Source organism: Nelusetta ayraudi, unplaced genomic scaffold, assembly GCF_046127955.1.
Source record: "Nelusetta ayraudi isolate G7.1 ecotype Tasmania unplaced genomic scaffold, CSIRO-AGI_Nayr_v1 ptg000072l, whole genome shotgun sequence".
Lineage (NCBI taxonomy): Eukaryota > Metazoa > Chordata > Actinopteri > Tetraodontiformes > Monacanthidae > Nelusetta > Nelusetta ayraudi.
Genome location: NW_027466122.1, coordinates 1232501 through 1257038, shown reverse-complemented (window position 1 = coordinate 1257038; position 24538 = coordinate 1232501). Strand labels below are relative to the sequence as shown.

General features: G+C 48.4%; 1 protein-coding gene across 13 annotated transcripts in view; it reads right to left on the bottom strand.

The window, feature by feature from the left end:
- Positions 1–24538, bottom strand: part of rims1a (regulating synaptic membrane exocytosis 1a) — a 49866-nt gene that overhangs the window by 5441 nt on the left and 19887 nt on the right. For 2 of the 13 annotated variants that reach the window (XM_076043001.1, XM_076043003.1), the window contains 24 exons: positions 19693–19946; positions 18456–19081; positions 15561–15601; positions 14614–14727; positions 14393–14492; positions 13814–13937; positions 12809–12826; positions 11257–11303; positions 10530–10645; positions 10298–10428; positions 10029–10200; positions 9229–9382; positions 8965–9021; positions 8071–8236; positions 7712–7816; positions 7225–7284; positions 5621–5710; positions 4594–4677; positions 3356–3406; positions 2094–2206; positions 1642–1760; positions 1204–1364; positions 868–1082; positions 606–638 (listed from right to left, as the gene is read on the bottom strand). In XM_076043001.1, coding sequence (XP_075899116.1) covers positions 606–638; positions 868–1082; positions 1204–1364; positions 1642–1760; positions 2094–2206; positions 3356–3406; positions 4594–4677; positions 5621–5710; positions 7225–7284; positions 7712–7816; positions 8071–8236; positions 8965–9021; positions 9229–9382; positions 10029–10200; positions 10298–10428; positions 10530–10645; positions 11257–11303; positions 12809–12826; positions 13814–13937; positions 14393–14492; positions 14614–14727; positions 15561–15601; positions 18456–19081; positions 19693–19946 — 3151 coding nt within the window. The remainder of the gene's footprint in view (positions 1–605; positions 639–867; positions 1083–1203; positions 1365–1641; positions 1761–2093; positions 2207–3355; positions 3407–4593; positions 4678–5620; positions 5711–7224; positions 7285–7711; positions 7817–8070; positions 8237–8964; positions 9022–9228; positions 9383–10028; positions 10201–10297; positions 10429–10529; positions 10646–11256; positions 11304–12808; positions 12827–13813; positions 13938–14392; positions 14493–14613; positions 14728–15560; positions 15602–18455; positions 19082–19692; positions 19947–24538) is intronic. The other 11 variants (XM_076043002.1, XM_076043007.1, XM_076043010.1 and 8 more) reach the window with 11 other exon arrangements.

The following is a 24538-nucleotide window of genomic DNA, read 5'->3' as shown; positions in this document are numbered from 1 at the left end:
GCTGAAGTTCAGACCTTTTTTTTTTTTTCTAAGACGGACCTTTAAACGTAAAACACGTAAAATGACATCAGACAATATGGGACCTTTGAGGCTGGAGAGCTTCAGCCATGCAAACTGAACTGGGAGCCCGCGGTGACATCACCAATCCTGACCCCGCCCACCCAGAATAGAAACACCAACACGTGGGTGAGGAGGGGGCGGGGAGAGTTGAGGGGGGTGATGATGAGGTCACTACAGGTTAGGAAGCACGACTCAGTCAAACTGGAGGAGCTTCACCAGGATGTGAGGGTGGGGGGAGGTGGAGGAGGAGAGGAGGTTGAGGGGGACGGGGGAGGTGGAGGAGGAGGGGGGAGGAAGGAGAGGAGGGGTGGAGGCGTGCTGGAGGTCAGCAGGCGCTGCTGCAGGTGCACGACGGCCATCGACTGTCCTGCAGGTCACAGACCAGCTGGTTTGAAGTCAATTTGGAAGGAAACAGATCAATACATCAAGAAGTAAATAAATAAATGAAACTCTCTGCCTGATCTGTCTGGGCTCGTCGTGCACCCACAATGCACCTGTGCAGCTTCCTGCCTGAGCGGCCCTGCCTGTCTGAGCGCAGCTGTTACCTTTCTGCCTGTCCACCGTCTTACCCGCCGCCTCTGAAACAACACACACACACACACACACACACACACACACACACACACACACACAAAACAGAAACACAGCGACCACAACAATGAGCAGCAATTGACAACAACAACAACAACAACAACAAACAACATTTAACAACTTTTGCAAAAATGCGACGGTTCGAATTCAAGAGAAAAAAGGGGGCGTGGCCATGACCCCCGCCGCCCCCTCCTGGAGCTCCAGTTGACCTCTGACCTGTCTGGCTGAGCTGCGAGGTGCTGCGGCTGCGGCGGGAGGGCAGGATGGCCACCACGCGCTGGCTGAGGCTGGAGCGCCGGTTCTTGGCGCCGGGGCCGAGGCCGCCCAGCGCCGTGTCCGACTGGCTGCCGTCGGCGTGCTCCGCGCCGTAGATCTCGCCGCTCACGCTGGTGCTCTTCATCATGTGGCGGCCGGTGGCGCGCATGGCCCTGCTGCAGGACGGAAGGACACGGAGGGCCGGGGTCGGGTGAGAGGGAAGCCGGTTTGTGGGCGGGGCCTAAATCGACACCGAGGCTTGAGAATCCACAGAGGGTCCGACTTCAACCAGGGTACCTGAAGCGTCCGCGGGGTCTCTCCGACTGGATGGACATGTAGCTGGTGCTACTGATGCGAGAGGCACTGCTGGTTCGAGAGATGGCTGACACTTCGCTGACATCGCTGTCGGAGGACCGGTGGGAGACGTTCTCGCTGTTCCTCCGCTGCTCCTTGTAGAGCTGCGAGCACCCCAGCGGGACCAGCGGGACAGAGTTCAAATCAAAAGAAACCCACAGACGAGAGGGCGGATTTCCAGTGGTACAGTTGTAAAAAAATAGAAAATAAACCAAACACCTGGCGTGGATTCAGTGTAAGGTAAAGGAAAGATGCGAAGGTTTTTCCTTCTTTGAAGTCAAATAATTCAATTCGGACTGAATTAAATGAATCTGGATTAATAACATTTAAAAAAATCAAAAAAAAAATATATATATATATATTTTTAAAATTGTTCCCCACCTCGCGTTTGTTTTTGAGGCTTCGGTCAAGGTCCTGCTGGCTGGAGGTGGTGGCAGCCGACGCCCGATTGGAGTGGACCCTCATCTGGAGCTGACGGACACACTCCTCTGCTACCAGGGCTACACACACACACACACACACACACACACACATATACATCTATCATGTATATATAATATGCATTAGTATGATTTTTGTTTTTGTTAAAACTTTATTATAAGAAATTCCTATTGTTGCTTAAATAATGAAGAGTCTAAATCTAAAAAAAAAAATTCTTTAAAAGCTAAATTATTTTCTATATAATTAAAAAAATATATATTATTTTAATTATTTTCTATTTCTATTCTATAAAATATTTTCCAAGTATTTTTTTATATCACTCGAGATAATTGTAATTATTTCATTATATTCTCTATACGACCACCAGCGAGCCCAGTCCAGTGTTGGCCCACCTTGCTCTACAGTGCTGCTCTTGGGGGGAAGCTGTGGGAGCTGCCGGACTCTGCGGGCAGCGGCCGAGGACGTCACTGAGGAGGACAGAGACGAACCACCTTGCAGGTGGCCCCTGACACACAGGAGAGAGAGCTGCTCAGTCATCACAATAAGAATAAGAGTCATAATAATGATAAGACATCCGGCCCAGACAGGCCGACAGGCAAAGAGCCGTCAGAGCAGCAGCGGCTGTCGCTCCCTGTCTGAGGAGAGCTGCTGAGAGAGGCATCAGCAGCAGAAAGGCAAGAAGGAAATGCAAGAAAATAAACTCCAGTCGCAGTGAGCAGCACAGCGTCTCTGAAGGTCAAAGAAAAGAAAAAGAGAAGGAAGTCGTGGAAAAACTCAACACCGCGCATCTTTAAATTCATCGACACAAAACTTTCCTAAATGAGAAAACCGCTTCCCTGCTCCTTCCGCTTTAAATCAATCAGCTGCCTTACCTGGTCCCCAACAATAACAGCAACAGCAAAAAAAACAACATGAAATAAAATAAAATGAAAGAAGTGAAAGATCAATTTAGGGGCAAAATATCAAGTAGAACCAACAGCAAGGAGGAGCCACACTGACAGGAAGCACCGCATCACACTGACTGACTGACTGACGCACAACAAGTGAGGAGTGAGGAGGGTGCACATGTGAAAGCACAGCACAGCACACACACACACACACACACACACACACACACACACACACACACACACACACACACACACACACACACACCCTGGCCTCCCCCTCACCCAGGGGCCGCGGTGGAGCCCTCCAGCCTCTGGAGCCCCTCAAGATGGAGGTGAGCTTCACGCTGACACACACACACACACACACACACACACACACACACACACACACACACACACAGTCGCAAAAGTGTGTTACAAACCCAGAGCAGCAGCAAGCAGAGGATGGACGGCAGGTGGGACGGACGAGATGAAGGAGGGACAAATGAAAGAAAGAAGAAGAAAAGAAAAAGAAACTGATGAACGTCTTCACGTGGAGCCGAGTCTCTCTTTACGTGGACTTGGGCAATCCAACCAATCAGAGGCAGTCTGACACTCGCCGCACCAGCTACATGAAGCTAATTTGTGTTGTTGTCAAAGCTGCGCCGCACCGCCCTCCTCTGAACATGGAGTGAACTGCACTTGGGACATTTTTACTTTTAAAGTCTTGGAAGAAACGACGAGTCGAAGTGGAGGAAGTGGGCGGAGACTGCACGGCGCCTTACCTGCCGCCGCCGAGAGCCTGACGACACTCAGGTGCTGCCGTCTGCGGCTGCCTGGAGGACGGCCACCAGGGGGCGCAAGGGATGCGGCAAAAGGAAAAAAAAACAACATAAAGATGGCGAGGCGAGGCGAGGCGAGGTGAGGTGAGGTGAGACGACGACACACAACGCACACGGGAGCGGATGGCACTGGGGACGAGGAGGACGTCGCCCCTCCAGATATATCGCGATATATACAAACTACGGCAAGAAAAAGCAAAGAAAACAGGGACAGCAGAGCTCAGGTGTCGCTCCCAGAAAGGCGGGGAAAGTTGGCGAGGACGCTGATTTCTATAAACTACAACCTGCACAAGCTGCTAAAAGGCAACAGAACCAGCAGGAGGAGGAGGAGGAGAAGCAAAAACAACCACGAGTGAGAACTACAGAACAAATCAAGAGGAACTACCACTACTGCTGTTCTAAAAGAAAACACAACCGACACACTGAGAGAACTACAAGAGGCACAACGTGAGTGAAACACAGCAGCAGGAGGCTGTTTTTATTATTAATATATATTATCATATATATTATTATTATTATTATTATTATTATTATTATTATTATTATTATTATTATCATATATATTATTATTATTATTATTATTATTATTATTATCAGGACCGGCTGGTTTTCACTCTCACTGTGTTATCGGCCAGTTTCAGGGCCAGCGGCAGAAAGTTGGAGGTGGGGCTTCACTTCATCTTGTATTTGATTGGCCGGGAGCTGCGCCTTTGTTGCTGCAGCAACAAAAAAAAAAAAAGAAAGAAAGAAAAAAAAAAACGCATCACGTCCACTTTGCAAAACAGAAGAGTGAATGTTGCTTATCCCTGATGGGCGTGGCCCAACTCACAGCTGAGGAGGATACAAGATGAAGTGATTGGCCACCGCCACCACCACACCAGGAGTCGCCAGTGACAGTTTGACTATAGCGGCTACTGACAGAAGAACCAGCGGCGGGGTCAGAGGTCGTTGCCGGCGGCGCTTTAACCCAAAGAGACCAAACCCCTGGCAGAGGATTCCTGCAGCCTGGACCATCAGATGCTTCACCACGTCTGAGTCACAGGCCTTGACTTAGCTTAGCTTAGCTGAGCTTAGCTTAGCTTTAAAGGAAACCTCTTGGGTCTGTTGGTTTGTTTGGGTTACGGCAGCTCCAGAGGTTGGAGGTGGTAGTGGGGGGTGGGGGGAGGTCCACACAGGGGTACCTGTCTTCTTCTGGGGAAGCGTGTTGGATAAGAATCCTGGGACTGGCCGGACGCCTCCGGGACTGAGGGCGGCTCAAAGATTTTCTACGTGCGCACACACACACACACAAACACACGAAATATTGCTCTCACTGAGTGATCGCCACAGTAGCTGCATTTCCATTACCCCCAAAATTGTGCGAAACCTAAATATGGCAATAATAAAAACTGAAAACTGAAACTAAACTGAAACTAAACTTGGAAAAACCTCTCAAATAGCACTAAAAGGTTTTGACGCTTTCATGCGGTGTTTTCTCAGCCGTATCCATATAGAGGCATATCACAAAAGCGTCATGGAAACACTTTTTTTGCATGTCAGCGTACGGGGTCACGTGACCAGTTCACTTCAAGTGAAAATGGAGGGGAAAGGGAAAGGAGACGGAATAACGTGTAATTACGGCTGATGTGCTTCACACCATTCAGTGGAAACACCTGCAAATTGCAATTGTACTTTGTCGAAATATCACTTTTATTTTGTAAAAAACTCATGGAAGCGCAGCTAGTGTGAGTGTGACAGTCGGAGACATCACACACAGCCGGCAAAATTTCATCTTTTTTCCTTCGGGGCCACATGAGGGCAGCAGAGGGAGCTGGAAACATCTCATCACACCGCTGATGATTTTTTGTCTTTTTTTTTTTTTTAATGGATTTTGGAATCCAACAAATCTGAACTCAAGTTCAGCCGACCGACACCTTGAAGGTCGCAGGTGTCCTAGAGCTGTTGTGCAACAATAACCATAGAACAGCACAGCCATCATGACGTGTCAATAAAAACACAAAACTTTCATCTGATCATCTGGAAAGTGAAGCAGCTGCTGCCAACTGGCATGATCACATCTTAACACTAACAGCGGTGCACAGCAGTGGCTTGTGGGTATAGTTGGGTGGTTCATTTTCAGCCAGTGTGAAACTACAGGAAGGTTGAGGGGGGAGTGTGGTGGCGGGGAGGGTGAGAGAGGTCACAGGGGTCACAGGGGTCAGGCTGTACCTTTGGGTCTCTGATGAGGGAACATGACTGACAGGAGTCAGACAGTTGGCACTAGCGCTCCTAACCCTGTCCAGAGAGGGCTGCAGATCGCTAGGGGGCGCCACATCACAACATGCCATCCAATGGAGGAGGAGGAGGAGGAAGAGGAAGAGGAGGGAGGAGGAAGGGGGGGGGGTGGGGGGGGGGAGGAGAGGAGGCAAACAGACAAAAGGGAAAAAAATGGACAAAAAGAATAAAAATGCTTGAAAGGAAAGTTTGGTTAGATTATGATAAATCATGATGCTGGTCTGAGAAAGGATTAAAAAAAAAAAACTGCAAACACGTTAAAATGACCAAAAACCAGGTTGTGATGTTGTGGCAAATCTGCAGGACTACGAGTGTCATGGATTTCAATTTGTGAAAACTGGAAAAAAAACAAAACAAACAAAACAAACAGCTTCCTGATCTTCTGCACGCAGAGCTGCCCAGGAAATGTTTGGCCCTCAAATTTCCTACTCAGATTCCAAAAAACAGGCTTTGATGTTGTTTTGTTTTCTTTGCAATTCAGCAATGTGACAAGGTCACAGAGGTCGTCGTCCCTCAAAGCCACCTGGAACTCACCTGCTGCTGCTGCTCGGCTGGCTACTGCCGAATAAAAGCGGCATCTTGGGCGGCAGAGTGTGAGTGTGTCGAGCGGAGCTGCTGCTGCTGGTGTGTGTGAGCGTGTGTGGAGGGTGGGGGCGGGGGTGGGGCCAGTGGGAAAAGAAAAAAGGGGGTGGCGGGGGTAGAGAAAAGTATTTGCAGTGACTAGAAAACAAACAAAAAAACAGATCATATAGAAAATCACACAAAAAGAACGTGTTGTTTGGAGTGCAGAAGGTGTCGAGCCGACCTTAAAGTTTTTACAGCTTAGGGGTCATGGAAACGCAACTACACACAGCAAGTATGGACGGGATGTTGTGTAGTGTTGTGCTGTGTTGTGTTGTGTTGTGTACTTCCTTGTGGTTGCAGCCGTCTGGATGTGCAGTTGACTTTGGGGTGAAATAAAAGAAACGCCAGCCTGCCGGCCGTGAAGCCTGTGAGTGAATAATTAGAGAAACTGACCAAAAACACTTCAACCTGAAAGACTGAGAGGGACGAAGATGTGGCCCTGCACTGCCCCCTGGTGGGACAACTAGACAACTGGCTTTTCTTCCTAGAAGCACTCGTTTCCTTGTGAAAAGTTCTGCGGCGTGACGTGAGGAGGTCACTACCAAAAAAAAAATATAATAAAAAATATCCGAAGACATCACAGACTGCAGCTTCAGCCGACTCATCGGCGCCGCCTGCTGGTGTCGTCAGGATGGGAGGAGCTCTTTTGATTGGGAGTTTTTTTGGCGACCGTTCAAACACTTTTGTGTTGTTGTAGGTTGGAATAATCCAAAGTTGTTTCACTCGACGACAGAAAACTTTTCGATCTGGTGTTTGAACTCAGGACTTAGTGTCAATGAAACGTTTCCCTCTTTCAGTGACTTTTGCATCTTTGAAAAGACAATTTCAAAGATGAGAAGAAAAAAAAAACAAACAAACCAACAAACAAACACAAAACACCAACATTCGTGTTGTCGTGAACCGGCCATTTTTACCTGATGTGGAGGCACTCGGCACTTTGGCCTCGCATTGATTGGTGGATCATGATGACCTCACTGTGGTTACCGTGGGGATGGATGACACACCAGGAAATCAACAACAGTACCAAACAAACCACGACAACAACAGCAGCAGCAACAACAAAGAAAACAGACCCACGAGAGCAGCTGCTTGTTTAACACACACACACACACACACACACACACACACACACACACACACACACACACGCTCACACGCTCAAGCCAACCGAAGCCACCCCACCAGCTACTGCACTGAAACTCAAACCTCACACACAAAAAAAAAGGGGGAAAAAATTCAGCATAATGGATTTCTGCAAAAATTTCACAAAATATTCACCATCTTTTCATCTACACGTGAAGACCAACAAAGTGGAGCGTCACAGCGGGGCAGCAGCTACGAGCAGCGCGTGGACACGCACACACACACACACACACACACACACACAGTGACAACACACACCTGTCGTCCAGGTAATCGTCGTCCAGGCGCCGCCCTCTGGCCGAGTCGTGGTAGCGCGTCGGGGAGCGAGAACGACGAGAGTGAGGAAGCTCATCGTCCAGACTCCTGGAGGCAGACAGGCAGACAGGCAGACAGACAGACAGGCAGGCAGACAGACAGACAGGCAGACAGACAGGCAGACAGGAAGTGAGAAGCAGGGCTTCCAAGTCCAGCAGGAAGTGTGTTTGTTGGTGTCCAGCACAAAGGTCACGCAGCCCTACTGTCTCGCATGCAAACGTGACCAATCGCTGTTCCTGGCCACGCCCACCGTGGCCTCCTTCCCCCTTCCCCCCCTGCTGATGCGCGATTGGTCGTCTCACCTCTGGGCGGGAACGTTGGGCGGCCGCGAGCGGATTCGTCCCTGCTCCTCGCGGTGCGGCGACACCGAGCGGGACCGGATGTGATGGATGGGCGTCCGCTGCTGCTCCGGCACCTCCAGCGTGGACGAGGTGGGCTCCCGCTGGCGCTCCCGGCCACGCCCATCAGCTGCCACAACACACACACACACACACACACACACACACACACACAGGTAGGTAAATGTCAAAGAATAAATCTTTAAAATCTTTAAATCGCATTCTGATTCATGAGTCAAGACAGCGTTTCTCAACTGGTGGGTCGCGCGCCAAAAGTGGGTCGCCAAGCTGTTTTGATTGAGTCACGGCATCATGGGCAGTTTCACTTAAACTATACAGACATATATATTTTATATGAAGGGTGGCTATTCTAGATCATCTAAAATATAAAACTGGTTGGAGTTATTTCACAGTTTTGTTTAATACAAATTAAACAAAACAGTTATATTCCCTATGTGTTCATTCATAGTTTTGATGCCTTGAGTGACAACCTGCATTGTCAATAGTCACGAAAATGAAAGAAGAACCATTCAACCAGAAGTATGTGTCCAAACTTTTGACTGGTGGTGTATACTATAGAGAAAATGTTGGGCATTTATTTTGCAGGACACGCAAAATACAATATGCACGTTTGGGAAATGGCGCCCCTTCTGGTGGCTGGATATAACTACAGATAAAGGTGGGAAAGGAGCCTTCTGTTTTTCAGATCTTTTCAGCTCAATAACACACACACACATGCACGGACGTGCGCGTGCACACACACACACACACACACACACACACTCACACACACACACACACACACACACACACACACACACACACAGGTTAACACAAAATAGACAAATCCCCACCCACCTCTGGACGCTACTGCTGTAGCATCATCAAATTCAGGCTCTGACAGACGCTGAGAACCTAAACAGCCGTGGACACACACACATACAGACATGTATAAACACCGCACACACGCACACACATGTAGAGACACACAATAGATAAAAACACACGTCATGCACACGTACACACACACAAACGCAGCTTCGTTAGGGACGTGGGGAGGAAAACGCACGCAGAGAGACGAAGCGGCGGTGGCGGCGGTGGCGGCGGCCAGTAAGAACTCACGCTGCAGCTTCTTGGCGGGGGCGTCGGCGTGGCCGTGTCTGCGGATGGGGAAGGGCGAGGGGCGGGGCAGCGGGATGGACGACACGTCGTGGGTTTGCAGCGGGTACCAGTGGGGCTTGTCGTCCAGCAGCGCCGTCTCCAGCTCAATGAGGATCTGCTCGGGTAGGCCACACACACACACACACACACACACACACACACACACACACACACACACACACAATTCAATTTCAATTATCACATTAATACGTCATAATGAAAGGCTCAGTATCACGTAATTACGTGAATATTTTCACAATATCTTTTTCTGATTTTCACAAGATAATTGTCACGTTATTAGGCTAAATAGTAACATAACTAAACAAGACAAGGTGCTGCTCAGTCAGTTCAAGATCCCAATTTGTCTCAACCCAAGTTCAACGAGTTGAAATTGTGCAGACGGGCCACCGCAGGCCGAGCAACCTCTTGTTTTGTTATCATTTCGCTTAATTAATGTGAAAATTATATTGAATAAAAATGAGAAATTTATCATGTAATTACGTGATTCTGAGCCTTTCTTAATTACATAAAAATGTGATAATTTTATGTTAAAAGGTGAAAATTACAGATATATTATATGTGATATATATTTGCATATTTTGTCTTTTTAGTTTTTTGTTCTTTCGGTGTAGCAGCAATGTATCTTAAAAATGTAGCCTTAGCATTCAGCATCTCTCTCTCTCTCTCTCTCTCTCTCTCTCTCTCTCTCTCTCTCTCTCTCTCTCTCTCTCTCTCTCTCTCTCTCTCTCTCTCTTCCTCACCTCGCCCAGGAAGCCGCTGTCCTCCTCGGGAGAGCGCGGCTGGTCCCACACGGTGAGCTCCAGCATGTGGTTGCGGAAGTCCCTGCGGTGGACGTGAGTGTAGACGAAGGTCTGGTTCCACTTGGGCTCGCACGTCTTCTTCACCGCTTTCGTCCGCCGCTTGCTCTTGTCGCTGCGGACGGGAAACAGTCGGAGCGAGAGGCCGTGAGGCCGACTCCAGCACGGACTTCGCTTGTGCTCGTTGACTCGGCGGGGTTGCCGGGACGTACCTGCGGTCGGGGAGGAAGTACATCTTGACGTAGGGGCTCCTGGGCCGGCCGTCGGGCCGCAGCGAGAGCTCCGCCGCCTGCAGCACGTTGACGATGAGCTGGTGGCCCACCTTGTCATACACCAGCTTCACCTGGAAAGCAGCAAAGTGGGAGGATGCAGCAAGACAGCGAGGCGGGGGAGGTGTAGAGGGAGGAGGAGAGGAGGGGAAGGGGGGCGGGGGGTGTCACTCACCGAGAGCTGACCCGCCATATGCTGCGGAGCGTCTTGGAGCATCCCAGGACTGGAAGGAGACAGGACATTTAGGGACGGTCTCTCCATTTTCTGGGACTCAAAAGAACTGGAACCTGCTGTGGGAGGAGAAGAGAAGGAGGAGGAGGAGGACAAGGAGGAGGAGAAGAAAGAGGAGGAGGTGAAGGAGACCATCAGGCTTCACTCAGCACAACACAGCTGATCTGCAGGGATGAAGAACTGCAGAGCGGCTGAGCTGTTTTCAGTCTGAGGGCTTTTATTTTTGAAAGTTCCTGAGCCTTGATGGTGACTGAACTTGTGACTGAAGTGTCTCGTGTTCATAATGATGTTCATAATAATAATAATAATAATAATAATAATAATAATAATAATAGTAATAATAATAATAATAGTGTTATTATTATAGCTCTGTTTGCTGTCTTGTATGCTCAGGTGTTCATTCGGATATTGTTTTCTTCAAAATAAAAGCCAGGTATTTAATCATATTGTATAAATTGTAATGTGAAATTGCAGAAGGATGTCAGAGGCAACATATTGTCTACACCAAACACACCACTATACGAGGATAGTTAGTGTAAAACATGCAAGTGAACATTATCAGAGCTAAAAAAAACAAACAAAAACAAAATAAAAAAAATATATATATGTATTTAAAAAAAAAAGAAGAAATGCGACACAAACACGAACAGACTTGTGTGTGGGTACCTACTGGATTCTAACGGAGGGTGGGACGTGTCGGGGATTCTGGGGATGTCACTGGAAGAGAAGCAGCAGAGGACGCGTCACTCAGCGCTGTCGTTGTGCCAACCTGACTGAGTCAAACATGTTAGCGGCGTTCCTAAAATGCAGAGGCGTGCATGCAGAGGTTTGAAAGAATAAAGAAAGAAAAAAATAAATATGGAGCGGGCAAAAAAAAGAAAAAAAAAAGAAAAAACACAAAACAAAAAGGTCTGTCGTGGCTGCAGCGTCCCCCCCCCCGATTGTGATCGTGATGGACGGGAACTCTTTCAGACTTAAAAAAAAAAAAAGTTATTTCTTGATCTATTATTTGAATTTGTGGATTGACAGCAGCAACTCAGTCAGGGCTCCCAGAGGGAAACAGCAGAATCTGCTGCTCCAGCCTCGTTCAGTGCAAAGAAAGCGTGACAGTGGGTGCAACAATAGCTGCGTTTCCATGACAGTTTTTTGCAAAATAAAAGCAATATTTCTGAAATTTTGACAAAGAACAATTGCGATTTGCAGGGTTTTCTCTTGCTCTGTCCAAACATAACGTGCCATTTTCACTTGAAGTGAACAGGTCATGTGACCCCGCATGTCACGTCCGCTGACGTGTAAATGCCAAAAAAGTGTTTCCAGGACGCTTTTGCGATATAACTCAATACGGGCGCATCTGAAAAACCACCTTTAGCCACATTTGAGAGGTTTTTCTAAGTTTAGTTGTTTCCATCAACAGTTTTTTTTTATCGTCAAATTCAGGTTTTTGCACAATTCTAGGGGTAACGGAAACGCAGCTAGTGATCAGTCTGATTCATGTTGTCTGTAGAGCGACACCGGACAGGTTCTGCTTGGAAAATGGTCCATTCACCACCGTTTCCCTCCCGGGGGTTCTTGCTGCTTCATCGACTTGGCCAGAATTTGGGATTTTTGCTTTTTTTTTTCTCCAGTTAGATGAGAAGATGAGGGGGAAACCTGGAGGTAGCTTAGTGAATAAAGCTGAAGCTAAAGTTCTACAAAGGAAAAAAACACAAGACCATCGTCCATCTTCTCACGTCACTTGGCAGAAAATGTTTTAAAAAAAGTTGGTTAAATTTCACAAATCAAACTGACAGGTGCCCCAAGAGACTCTGGTTCTGCTGGTTCCCATTACGAAAGAAAATGAAAAAAAAATGAACCCAAAATGTCCCATTCCAAACAAGTCTGAGAGAAAAATAAAATGGCATCTCTAATTGAGTTTCAACTTTGGGATCCTCGGAATGAAAAAAAAAAAAAAAAAACTGGATTCCAGCTGCTTAAAGAAGCCCACAAAAGCAACAAGGATGGTTTACTGACGGCTGTTTTGCATCCTGTCCAGTCAACCTTCACTTTGATTCAGTTTAACACACACAAATGCACCTGGTTTTCAAACAAGCTGTGGTGAAGTGGCGCCCCAGGTCGGTTCGGTCCAGGTTTGTATCAAGGATGCAAAACAGCTCCAAGTAATCAAACGGCCTCTATAGGAACTATGAGAGGATCCTGTCGTGAACGTGTGCGGGGCTACTTACTGATATTTTCTATAAACCCTTCGCGAGTGTTTGGAGAGAAATGACACATTTTCATTCTCATCAACGTGGAAAAACAAATGAGAAAGGAAAAAATAAAGGAAAAGGAAAAAAGCTCAAAACGAGTGACACGGCGAAACACATCAGCAGTGACACCTAGTGGTGGAATTAATGCTGACACTTTCAGGGATGAACTAATACACTAGCAGTGGAAAGTTTGGACACACCTTCTCATGTAATTTCTTCTTGACCTTTGCAACTTTCTACACTGCAGATGGATACTGAAGACGTCAAATATATGAGCAAGATATATGTCATTATGCAACAAAGAAAAACACAATAAATAACTCTCTCTCAATGTATATATACATATATATATATATATATATATATATATATATATATATACATATATATATATATAAATATATATATATATATATATATATATATATGTATATATATATATATACATATAAATGTATATATATATTTTTTTTAAACTGCCTTTTTGATTCTGTTTTTAAGTTCATTTGGGCTAAATTGTGATTCTCCTGCATACACTGGGACCTTTGCAGCCAAGATAAAAACATTGCTGGTGTCAGGTAAACTCAGGCAGAGGATAAAACCACAGAGTTCAGTGTCTCAGATTTTACCTGCTTGGTACAAAAGTCACGTTTTGTTCTAAAAAAAAAAAAAAACACAGACTCCAACGCAAAAGTTTGTTGGTGTTTGTGTTTGTGTTTTTTTTGGGTTTTTTTTACATTTTGAATGGAGCCGCATCGTCTCGTCCGGAATACAAATATCATGAGTACATAAATAACTCGGTCCCAGTGTGAGGTCGGCCAACCCTGAGTCACAGCCTCAGTCAGCTGACCAGGACCTGAAGTGTAGAGGCTGCATCTTTCTCTCTGTCAAATCCATCAGCGGAGACTGTCACTGTGTGTGTGTGTGTGTGTGTGTGTGTGTATGTGTGTGTGTGTGTGTGTGTGTGTGCAGCCAGCTCACCCTATAGGCCGGGACACCACCAGCTCCACTTGAGGCTTGGCCTGAGACTCCAGGATGATGTTGTAAACTTCCTTCATGGTCGCTCCCGGCAACAGCCTCCCGTTCCACTGCAGCACTTCGTCCCCTGGAGGCCACCAGGAGAACAAAAATGCTTTGTTTCGCTTTGCGTTTTTTTCTCTCATTATTATTACCATCATTTAATCATTATTTTTAGAGAAAGACACGACAGCTTGCTCGCTGTAGTGTCTCGGTGAGTCACTACAACACTTTCCCCCTGGTGGGAAACAAGTTGCGTTGCTATTTCGTGTCTTTATTCTGCTCATTTGCACTTTAGAAAAGTTTAGTTGTTAAAATAATAATTTAATCCATTTTTCTCTTTTTTTTTTTTTAGATTTCAATTACGTGCCAAGCACAAAGACAAAGCCAGCTTTGTGTGTTTTATCTGCACGTCCCACTGAGCAACGGAGACGACGCAGCAATAACAGCAGAGAGAAATACCTGTAGGGGGCAGTGTGGGGTAAGCAAAAAAAGGACATACAGAGACACAACTTCTCCACCACCGCGCAAGAGCAGGCCTACCTGCCCTCAGGTGTCCCACCACGTCAGCCAGGCTTCCCTTCTTCACCTTGGTGATGAAGGCCCCCAACCTCCCCGACTCCGTGATCCTGCCGCCCACCACCTGCTCGGACACACACACGCACACACACTTGCGGTCGCACAACCTCACGTTGCACATTGAAGACACACACACGCAACCCCAGGGTCCCCCGAGTCTCAGCACGAGCCCCGCCCACACTGACCTTTAACCCCAGCATGGTGCCGGCTTCTTTGGGCATGGCGGCGCTCCTCTTGCTGAGCGTGATGCGGCCGATCTGGTGGTCGCCCTCCTTGGACGGCTGCCAGCTGACAGGATGCTGAGCGAGGAGGAGAGAAACAAAGAAACAAAGAAACAAAGACACAAAGAGACAAAGACGTTAACGCTCAGTCGTGAGTTTGCAAGTAAGTCTTTTTTTTTTTTTATTGAACTTGTTTAAAACAATAAAATAGAATCCAGGCAGATCAAACAAAACAACAACATCATCAGCAAAAAGAGCATCATCGTCAGTCATCAGTGTGAAGAAACAGCTTTTTCAATGACTCCCATGTTTTGATGATTTGGCGTCCAATACGGAGAGGTTCCGACAGTATTTAAACAAAAAAAAACTCTGCCCCCTGTTGGCATAAAAAACAACTAACCCGTCAAAAGGTTTTAATTCTTATTTTCAGCTTTCAAGGACACCTCTGTACAAAAAAATGATTCACTTCCTGATTTAAAAAAAAATCCCTTGTGCTTCCACTTTGATGAAGGCGCGAGCTCTTAGTTGCTGTTAATGTAGCGTGGAGGATGCAAACAGAGGGCTAAACCCAGTGTGCTGCTTTCCAGAGATCTGGAGAGGTTTTCAGTGATAATGAATCATTAATAGGCTGCTGCACCGGTGGTCTGAATGAGAAATGAAGATCTGAACAGAGGCTGAATAAGGGACATTCAAAGGTGGCTGCTGTTCAGGTGAGTTGAACAGAAGGAAAGTTGAACGTTGCAGCAGAGTCGACGGCGAACAAGCTCAGTGTTGAGTCTGAACGTGCAAGATCCCCAAAGCACCCCAAGCGACAGGAAAAGAGTGCGTTGCAAATAGTTTTTGATTTGTTTAAAAAAAAAAGTGAAAAAAAAAAGTAAATGGATGAATGAATGAGTAAAGGGGCGACTTACGTGCCACACGGTGGGGTCATGTGGGTAACACTCCCAGTCGCCTGCAAGAGAGGAGAGGAGAGGAGAGGAGGAAGAGATGATGACCTCCTTCATAGACCTGTCACACACACACACACACACACACACACACACACACACACACACACACACACACACTGTATACACAGCACATACCAGCCTGAGTCGTCTCTCTCTCTCTCCCTCTCTCACACACACACACCTCGGCCAAATTTGGCAGCGGCGCGGCTCCTCACCAGCTGTTTGCTTACAGTGGTGGAAGCTGCTTTTAGAAAGCCGCCGTGGCAGCGGCAGAACTCAGGCTCAGAACTCAGGACGGAGCCGGAGGCGCTTGGTGGGAAACAAAAAAAAAAAAGTATTTTATTGCATCCCGATTGGATGCCGTGGATTTCTGCAGCCTCGTTTTTTGTTTGGTTGTTTGTTTGTTTTTGTTTTACTTTGGTTCCCTTCATGGTGCTCGTACATGAAAATGAGCCGGACTCACAAAGTCATTCGTGCTCCTTGTCATCGACGTGTGAAAGTTTTTATTTCTTAATTAATAATTGGACTGCGTGTGTACGTGTGGGGGAGGGAGGGGTGACGTTTGGGGATGGGGGGGGGATGCGGGACCCCGGCGACACTGTTATGACACGCAGTAAAGCGGAGCCAAGCGTTCCTGGGAGCCAGGAGGCCGTGAGGTTAACCACTGCTGACAACTTATAGTGAGGTTATGTAATGTGGGGGGCGGGGCCACAGGACGCCAGCACGCTTCTCCGTTTCATAACCGCAGAACGTGGATGTGAACTGGGCGACGGGCGACTTCTCACTTTGCTTTGCTTTTTTTTTTTTTTTCAGACCAATTAGCACCTAACTGACAATTTGCAAACTGCTGGTTTCCCTCCAGGTCCCACATCAGTCCAGCAAGTCACTGCAGGAGAGACCATGTGCATCAAAGCGCAATTCATATACATATACATATTCGTACAGTATATGTAGTTTCATATATATACATATATATATATATATATACACATACATACATACATACATATATATGCATACAGTACATACATATATATACATATGTATAAATGCATACATTTATACATATTATACATATATACACAGACATATACATATGTGTATATATATATATATATACTACATATTTACATAAAAACATATGTATGTTGCTGTGGCTGATTGGTTGTGCTGCTTGTATCAGGATCTGCTGACAGGACCGGACCCAACCCAGGCCAAGGCGGGCCAGGCTAAAAAAGGAAACAGCGCCTTCTCTCTGCCACGCAGGCCGTGTTTAAAAGCCGGCCATGCAGAACGCTCTCATCCCAAATCTCAGCTGAACAGAGGTCAAAGGTCATAGTACATAGCGCTGGTCCTAGCACAGGCAGCGCCGTGTTCTCTCAGTTTGATGAGAACAGCGTGCACAGTGAGCCTGAAAAAAAAAAAAAAACCCGTCCAGCTCAGATCAGTGTGAGAGCGTCGCACAGCTGCACTTTGCCGTTACAGCGAGTTCAAAAACACGGCTCTGGATGACTTCCCCCTCTACTGGAAAGACAAGGAATCACAGGCTTTGATGAATTCAAATGAAATCAGGGCTGGTATTGCAGTATTTCCAGCAAGAAGACGTGCAGCAACAACAACAAAAAGAGCTTCTCTCCCCCAAAACCCAGAGTGCTGTGGCGTCACGGCGCTCCCTGCAGGTGGAGACACGCCTCAGCCTTCAGTCGGCTCAGATTGGGCTTCCAGTCGGGTTCAGTGGCAGCGTCGCTAAAGTGACACGACCCAGCTGGACGGTGACAGGCCGGCAGTGCCAACCAGTGGAGGGCGCTCCCAGGCTCGGGGGACCGCGGCGGGTTTCTAGGGGGGCTGCCAGGCGGGGTCAACAAGCGGGGTCAAGTGGGGTCAAACCAGCAGATACGCGCACAGCACGTGTGTGTGTGCGTGCGCGTTCAGTTTGCAGAATGTCTCCCCCCGCAGGGCCGGAGTGAAAACAATGCAGCGTGACACATTGGAAAGCATTCAAACACACACACACACACACACACACACACACACACACACACACACACACTGTGTGTGCTTGACCCTCTGCGTGCACTCTGAAAGTTCAGGATCCTAGCAGGAAGTGCAGGAGAGACAAAATGTCATTTAGAGGGCTGATGGCTCATACATTGACGTACTGTAAATTAAAAAAAAAAAAAAAAAGGCCCCACTGGCACAACAGCGCCCCCAGCAGGCCAGTTGGACCACAGCCGAGACTGCTGGTTTGCGTGTTGCAACCCTTGTCATTCACCTGTGCATATTTTATCATCAATTTCTCATTTTCATCTCACGTGCCAAAATAGCAGCCTCAGCAACCTGGTTGCGATTGCATCACGTGTCCAGCAGGTGGCAACAAAACTAAAGTGGGCTTCTCGATGCAAGTTGAAATTGATTCATTTGATTTAGATGTATATGCATGTTAAATTATTTATTTTTCACAAATACCTGCGTGTAATTGGAAGCTAGTTTTTTTGTTGCGTGGTTGAAATTGTGATAAAAAAATATTTTTTTAGACGGTTAAATTGTTTGCTACTGTATAAAGACATTTATAGAAAAAATCTTAAATACCTAAATATGTTATGATGTATATATTTCATATGAAGAGTGGCTATTCTAGATCATGTAAAATATAAAACTTGTTTGACTTATTGCACACTTTTTTGTTTAATACACATTCTATATGTGTTCATTCATAGTTTTGATGCCTTGAGTGAAAATCTACAATGTAAACAGTGATAAAAACTAAAGAATGTGCCCAAACGTTTGACTGCTAGTGTACGTCACACGTCGGTGCTGTTTCCATTTTCGCTCTGACCTCATACCAGGATGTCTCACCTCGCTCGCTGACGCTCTCTATCTCGGCGTCCTCGCAGCTGCTGTACTCTGGCGTGGTCCCGCCCTCCTCCTCCGAGCTGCTGACGCTGGTCTGCCTCTTCCCGCCGGGCCCTCGCTTGGACTTGTAGGGCCTGGGCGGCGGCGGTCGCAGGGACTCGGACTGGTCCGAGCTCAGCGAGTCGTTGCGCAGCATGCTCTCGGCCTTCTCCCGTTTGGTCCGTCGGCCCGCGGGCCCCTGGGCCGGCGCCGAGTTGGGGGGCTCTCTGAGTTCAGGGGGAGGGGCTTGCTGGGCCAAAGTGTTTTGGTGAGGCCCGCCCACCCCGCCCACCCCGCCCACCCCGCCCACCGTCCTCTGACCGGCCTCCTGAGGGTAGCCTCGGCCCTCCGGGGGGCCCGGCCCAGCCGCGGGGGCGGGAGCCCCGCCGTAGCCGCCCTCGTCTGTCCGTCTGGCCCTGACTCCGCCTCCCCCGACAGGATCCTGCTCCAGGGAGTGTCCCTTTGTGAGCCGCCGGCCCTCCCGCCGCTCCCTGGGCTCCCCGCGGAGGTCCCGGTCCATGGACACCTGGGTCTGCAGCCGCGGCTGACCGGGGCGGCGGCCTGGAGCTCCGCCTCCCCTCCCATTCCTCCTGGTGGGGGCGGGGCGGAGACGCAAGAATCAGCACAGCATCGCATCAGTACAATGAGGTTCATGTCGCACTGCACTCTTCACTCTCTAGAAAGTAACAGTAAGTAATGAAAGTAATAGAAGTAGACCAGGGAGCAGCAAGTGGTCCAACAGCCGGTGCGACTCGTTGTACGTTCCGACATCAGCGTTTACGTTAGTCGGTGTCCTGATGGACAGTGAGGCCTAAACAGATTCTACCGTCCGACTTCCACCACGCTGAGGAAACGACCACTGACACATGTTGGGAGGGAGGTTCGCGGATAAATGCGCAAGATAAAGCTCCATATTGGACGATACAAACTGCACACACACACACACACACACACACACACACACACACAGCAGAATATGTGATTCCTCGAGAGTCCAGTGACAGATATGTGCAAATACAGTGACATAGGAGCCTCCACAGATATCGAGCTACGTCATGGCTGCCCTCTGGTGGCCGGTTGCAGTACAGGACAAACATTCTACCAGTGGATTCCTGATGGAAACTTGGACGCAGTCAATAATAACTAAAAATAAAAATAATAATAATCATTGAATTGAAAAAAAAATGTAATAAACTCTCACGTGTCTCGCGGCGGCTCGCTCCGTGACCTTCCGTCGATGCCGGGGGTGGTCCCAGGTGCGGCGAGTCGGCTGGGGTCGTGGAGGAGGGTGGCGGCGGTGGAGGAGGCGGAGCCCGGCGGCGCCTGGGAGTGGGAGCGCAGCTTCTTGTCGCCGGGCAGATCGCTGGCGGCGTTCCCGGCCGGACTGGTGAACCAGTCGCCCGGCTTGGTCAGGATCTCCTGCTGCTTCCGGCAGTTGTTGCAAACCCAGATCACCTGAGGAGAGAGAGTCCATACAATGATAATGTGTCCATTACAAGGATAAAATGCACCTGATCAGTTATGCAAATGAGGTGATGATGTCATTTAGTTCATTTTAGACACAGCCAATAGCAGATTTTCGTATTGGCAACACTGACTGTCCTGATTAGCAGACGCACTCCTAACTCTCTGCTGCAGCTCTTGAGGTGGGCAGAAAAACTTTTATCCCACCACCACCTTGGCAAACAGGAAGTGGCAGCGTCGCACTTTCTGCCAATGAGCCGTTGGACGACAGTTTCAACAGCCACTTGTTAAAATGGTCGTTGCGACAGCTCGGCTTCCACCGAGAGGCGTTTCAGGCCGACAAACGGAGCCGCACAACGCCAGCTGGACGGCGGAGGGAGCGTCCGTCCGACCTGCAGGCTGCCAACACCCACACACACACACACACACACACACACACACACACACACACACACACACACACACACACACACACACACCGTAGGCCGTCTACTTCCCTTCCCTCTCGCCATCACACATATGCACGGCGGCCATGCATTGGCAGTGCTGGCAGACTTCCACTGAGGGGGCCGGAGTTCATTGCTGCTGAAGCAGCTTCCTGTCTTCTAAAACCCCTCCAGATATTAGCCCTGTGTTTACAGCCTTCTGCTAAAATTGACTTTCTACATGTTTTTCACAACAGAAAAAACGAACAAAAACAAGTTGGTATCGTTGGGTGTGCATGGCCGCTAACCTGGCCGAAGACCCAGACTGATCAGCTGATCTGGAAACAGGAAGTCAACGGTGGAGGAGGGGGTTAGAGGATGGTGAGGAGACTGGACAGCACACGCGACGTCTCAGACGTCCCTCAGCTCGTATGGAAACAGGAAGTGGCCTCCATCGGAGAACAGAGGCCGGCGACAGCGAACAGCAGCAGCAGCAGCAGCAGCAGCAGCAGCCCCGTGTTGACATCAGAGCCGGGATGTGTGCGTTTAAAGAGGCGGGATATACAGAGGCAGGCGGCAGAGCGTGGTTGGCTGGAGGGCGGGGCCAAAAGCCCCTCCCATTACCCCCCCAGTACCCCCTCCCCCTCCTGCCACTGCCACCAGGGTTCTCATTACTCCTGAACACTCCCCAATGACTCTTTAAAGAGAGCTAAAATAAAACACTCCGGCATTGGCTACCGAACACACACACACACACGCACACACACTCACACTCACACACACTCACACACACACACACTCACACACACTCACACACACTCACACTCACACACACACACACACACACACACACTGCACCCCCCCTCCAACCCCCCACCCCGCTGCTCTTCCTCCCCTCTTCCATTTCTCCCTCCTCCAGATTGCTTTTGATTAAAGCTACAAAAGCCGAGGAGAGAAAACAGCTTTACACCAACGCAGCTATATTTATCCTGCCAAACACCCCAGCACCACCAGGGAGAGTCGGCGAGAGAATGTGTGTGTGTGTGTGTGTGTGTGTGTGTGTGTGTGTGCTCAAATGTGCGCGCACATACACACGCACACACACACACACACACCAAAGCAAAAAGGAAGTGAGAGCGCCGCCTCACGAGGGACACGGTAGATTTGCTGAGAGCGTCGGTCGCTCGCTCGCCCGCTCGTGTGATCGGCGAGGTGGTGGACGGCTGCCAGCCGGACGCCGCAGTGCCGCCGCACATACAGTACACGACACACACACACACACACACACACACACACACACACACACACACACACACACAAGCTACACTGAGTGTTGCAGAGCAGCAGGTGAGCGCTTTACCTGACATGTTTTCAGCATCAGCCGAGACCTGCAAGTTCCTTTTGAGGTTGTTTTTTTTTTTTGTTGTATAAAATGTGCCGTCCCCTCTTTAAAAAAAAAAAAAAAAAAAAAAATTGATGAAGATGAAAATTGGTGATGAAAAATGATTAATTTCTGTTAGAAATCCTTTCATTCCCTGCACATCCCCTCCTTTAATGATTTCATCAAAAATTGTTTCCTGGTGGTGTGTGGCTCCAGTAGGACTCCACTGTGCCTCACAATTTCACCTATATAATAATAATAATAATGATCACACTGTTGCTCCAGATCTCGTGCAGGCAGGACGACGACCACCATCAGAACAGCAGAGGGGTCAGTAGGCGGACGCAGCCATCACCGAACCTCACACGGCACCGGCGGAGCTGCGTGACAATTATCACGAGGGTTTCACATTGAATAAAAAAAACAAAAAAAAAAACAGGGATTAACACAATGGCATTAAATCGTTCACACATGCGCCTTTAAAAGAAATAAATGCAATTGAAATCCTAAAAAAAAAAAGAAAGAAGAAGGCGGAAGCCCGAAGAGAGGCGCTCTCTCTCTCACTCCACGCTGGAGCAGCCAGTGCGTGTCTGTGCGCGTTTGTGTGTTTGCGTGTTTGTGACGGCGCCGCACAACAAATGGCCGGTGGTGTTGTGGAGGTACGGAGCAGAACGAACCGTCACTTTACAAGAGACTCACTTAATCCCACCGTAATCCCTGTATTAGATCACACTCTGATGGTGAAACAAGCACCAGAGAGGAGTGGGCAGGCGGAGAGCAGTCAGCTGGCACGCACGCACGCACACACACATACACACACACGCACAATCACTACAGATGGACACACTTTTTTTGACGCGCACACACGCACATAAAAAAGGACAAAAATAACGCCGGCACGATCGAATGTATGCACATGAGCAGTCATGCACACATGCGTACACACACACACACACCCCACGCACAAGCTGCAGCTGCAGCAGCAGCAGCAGCAGCAGCACTGTGTCATGTGACCACTGTAAGACCTCCCCCCCACCTCCCTGAAGAGAGGAGCCAGTGAGTGAAGGAGAGAGAAAGAATAGCTTCTCCACAGATGGAAAGTAGGACACCAAACCCCTGTGTGTGTTTGTTTTCCCGTCCTGCCGCATCCGCCAGCGAGTGAGCGTGTCCATCTGTGTGTGTGTGTGTGTGCGTGTGTGTAGGAGCTGTGTGTCTGCTGGAGTGTGCATTCCCATGCGCGGTGCATGACTGCTCATGTGTGTGTATTGCTGCATCGGGGGAGAACAATGAATAATCCAGCGGTGAAATCTCCCAGTTTGTGCAGCTCAGTGTTTTCCTGGACAGAGTTGTGTTACCGCACACAAAGCCCCACCCACCCACCCCCACCTCCCGCACGCACACAAACACGCTGTACAGTTGTGTGAGATGGAGGTCAAAACCTCATCATCATCATCATCATCATCCTCATCCTCATCATCATCATCATCCTCATCCTCATCATTATCATCATCATCCTCATCAGTGCAAACGTTCATATTTTCAGGATTGATTTTATGTTATTTTATGAAATCAGCAATACAGGCCACTGCCAAACTTGCAGTTCCCTGCTTGAAGACCGACAATTTTCTGTGTTTGTCTCTCCATGTGATCCTGCAATGAATTGGCAGTTGGTATAGGGTGTAGCCCTGCCTTCGCCACAAGATAGCCAGGACTGGCTACAGCAGCCACCGCAAACCTCAGTCCAGGGGAAGTGGGGGCATAAAATGAATGAATGAATGAATGAATAATTACTTTATAGTTATGAGGAGCAGGGAGGAAATGGCTGTGAAAGACGTAAGTTCCCTCCAAAAAATAATAGTTAACGCGAAATAATCAGTGTGTTTTCTGACGCTTGAATCAAGCTTTAAAATAAAAATTTCTGCACCTTCTTTTCTCATCATGATAAGCTACGCTAGGCTAGGCTAAGCTAAGCTACGCTAAGCTATCTGTGCCTCCAAACACCTGCACCGGAACATTCAGTTTAACATCTCAAAGCAAAGCCACTCTGAAAGAGGGCGTGTCCAAAGGCGGTGAGGCACATGCCTCGCCTAATGGAGGGGGAGTGGGCGGGGGCGGGACCAGGAAGTGGCGTCGGCTCCCTGGTGACAGCTTGACGTATGGCGGCGTTGGGCGGCGTCGAGGTGCGAGGCGAGCGCCGTAACCGAGGGCGTCGATAAATCCTGCACTAAGGATGAAAGACTGCCACAAAGGAGATTAGTGTCCACAGCAGCTAATGAGGTACTATATCAGCAACACACTGCATTCGCAGCAAAACACACACACACACAGCCAGACGGTGCACATGTGCACGCAGTATTTGCACAACGACACAACGTGCATGAGTCGTCCTGGTAATAACACACTGTATGCTGCCACGCTAACGTACGGCTAAACAGCTGATCAATATTATAATGAGTTTGGTTTTTGATTCCACACACACACACACACACACACACACACACACACACACACAACAGCGTCAGGTGAACGAGAGGACAACAGTTTTCTTCAAATCAAGATTACAGCCTGAAGGTGTTTAGATGATGAACTGGCAACACACAAACACAACAACCGCGCCGTCTTTCCCCTCACCATAATGCTGCAGTTCCACTCCAGACCACTACGTGTCCCAAATCAACAGAAAGTGAACCTAATAGAACGCACGCACGCACGCTTTAAAACTAGAACTTCCCGTGGCTTCTGTCAAGGACACTTTGCGCAAACTGTGTTTGTTTGAG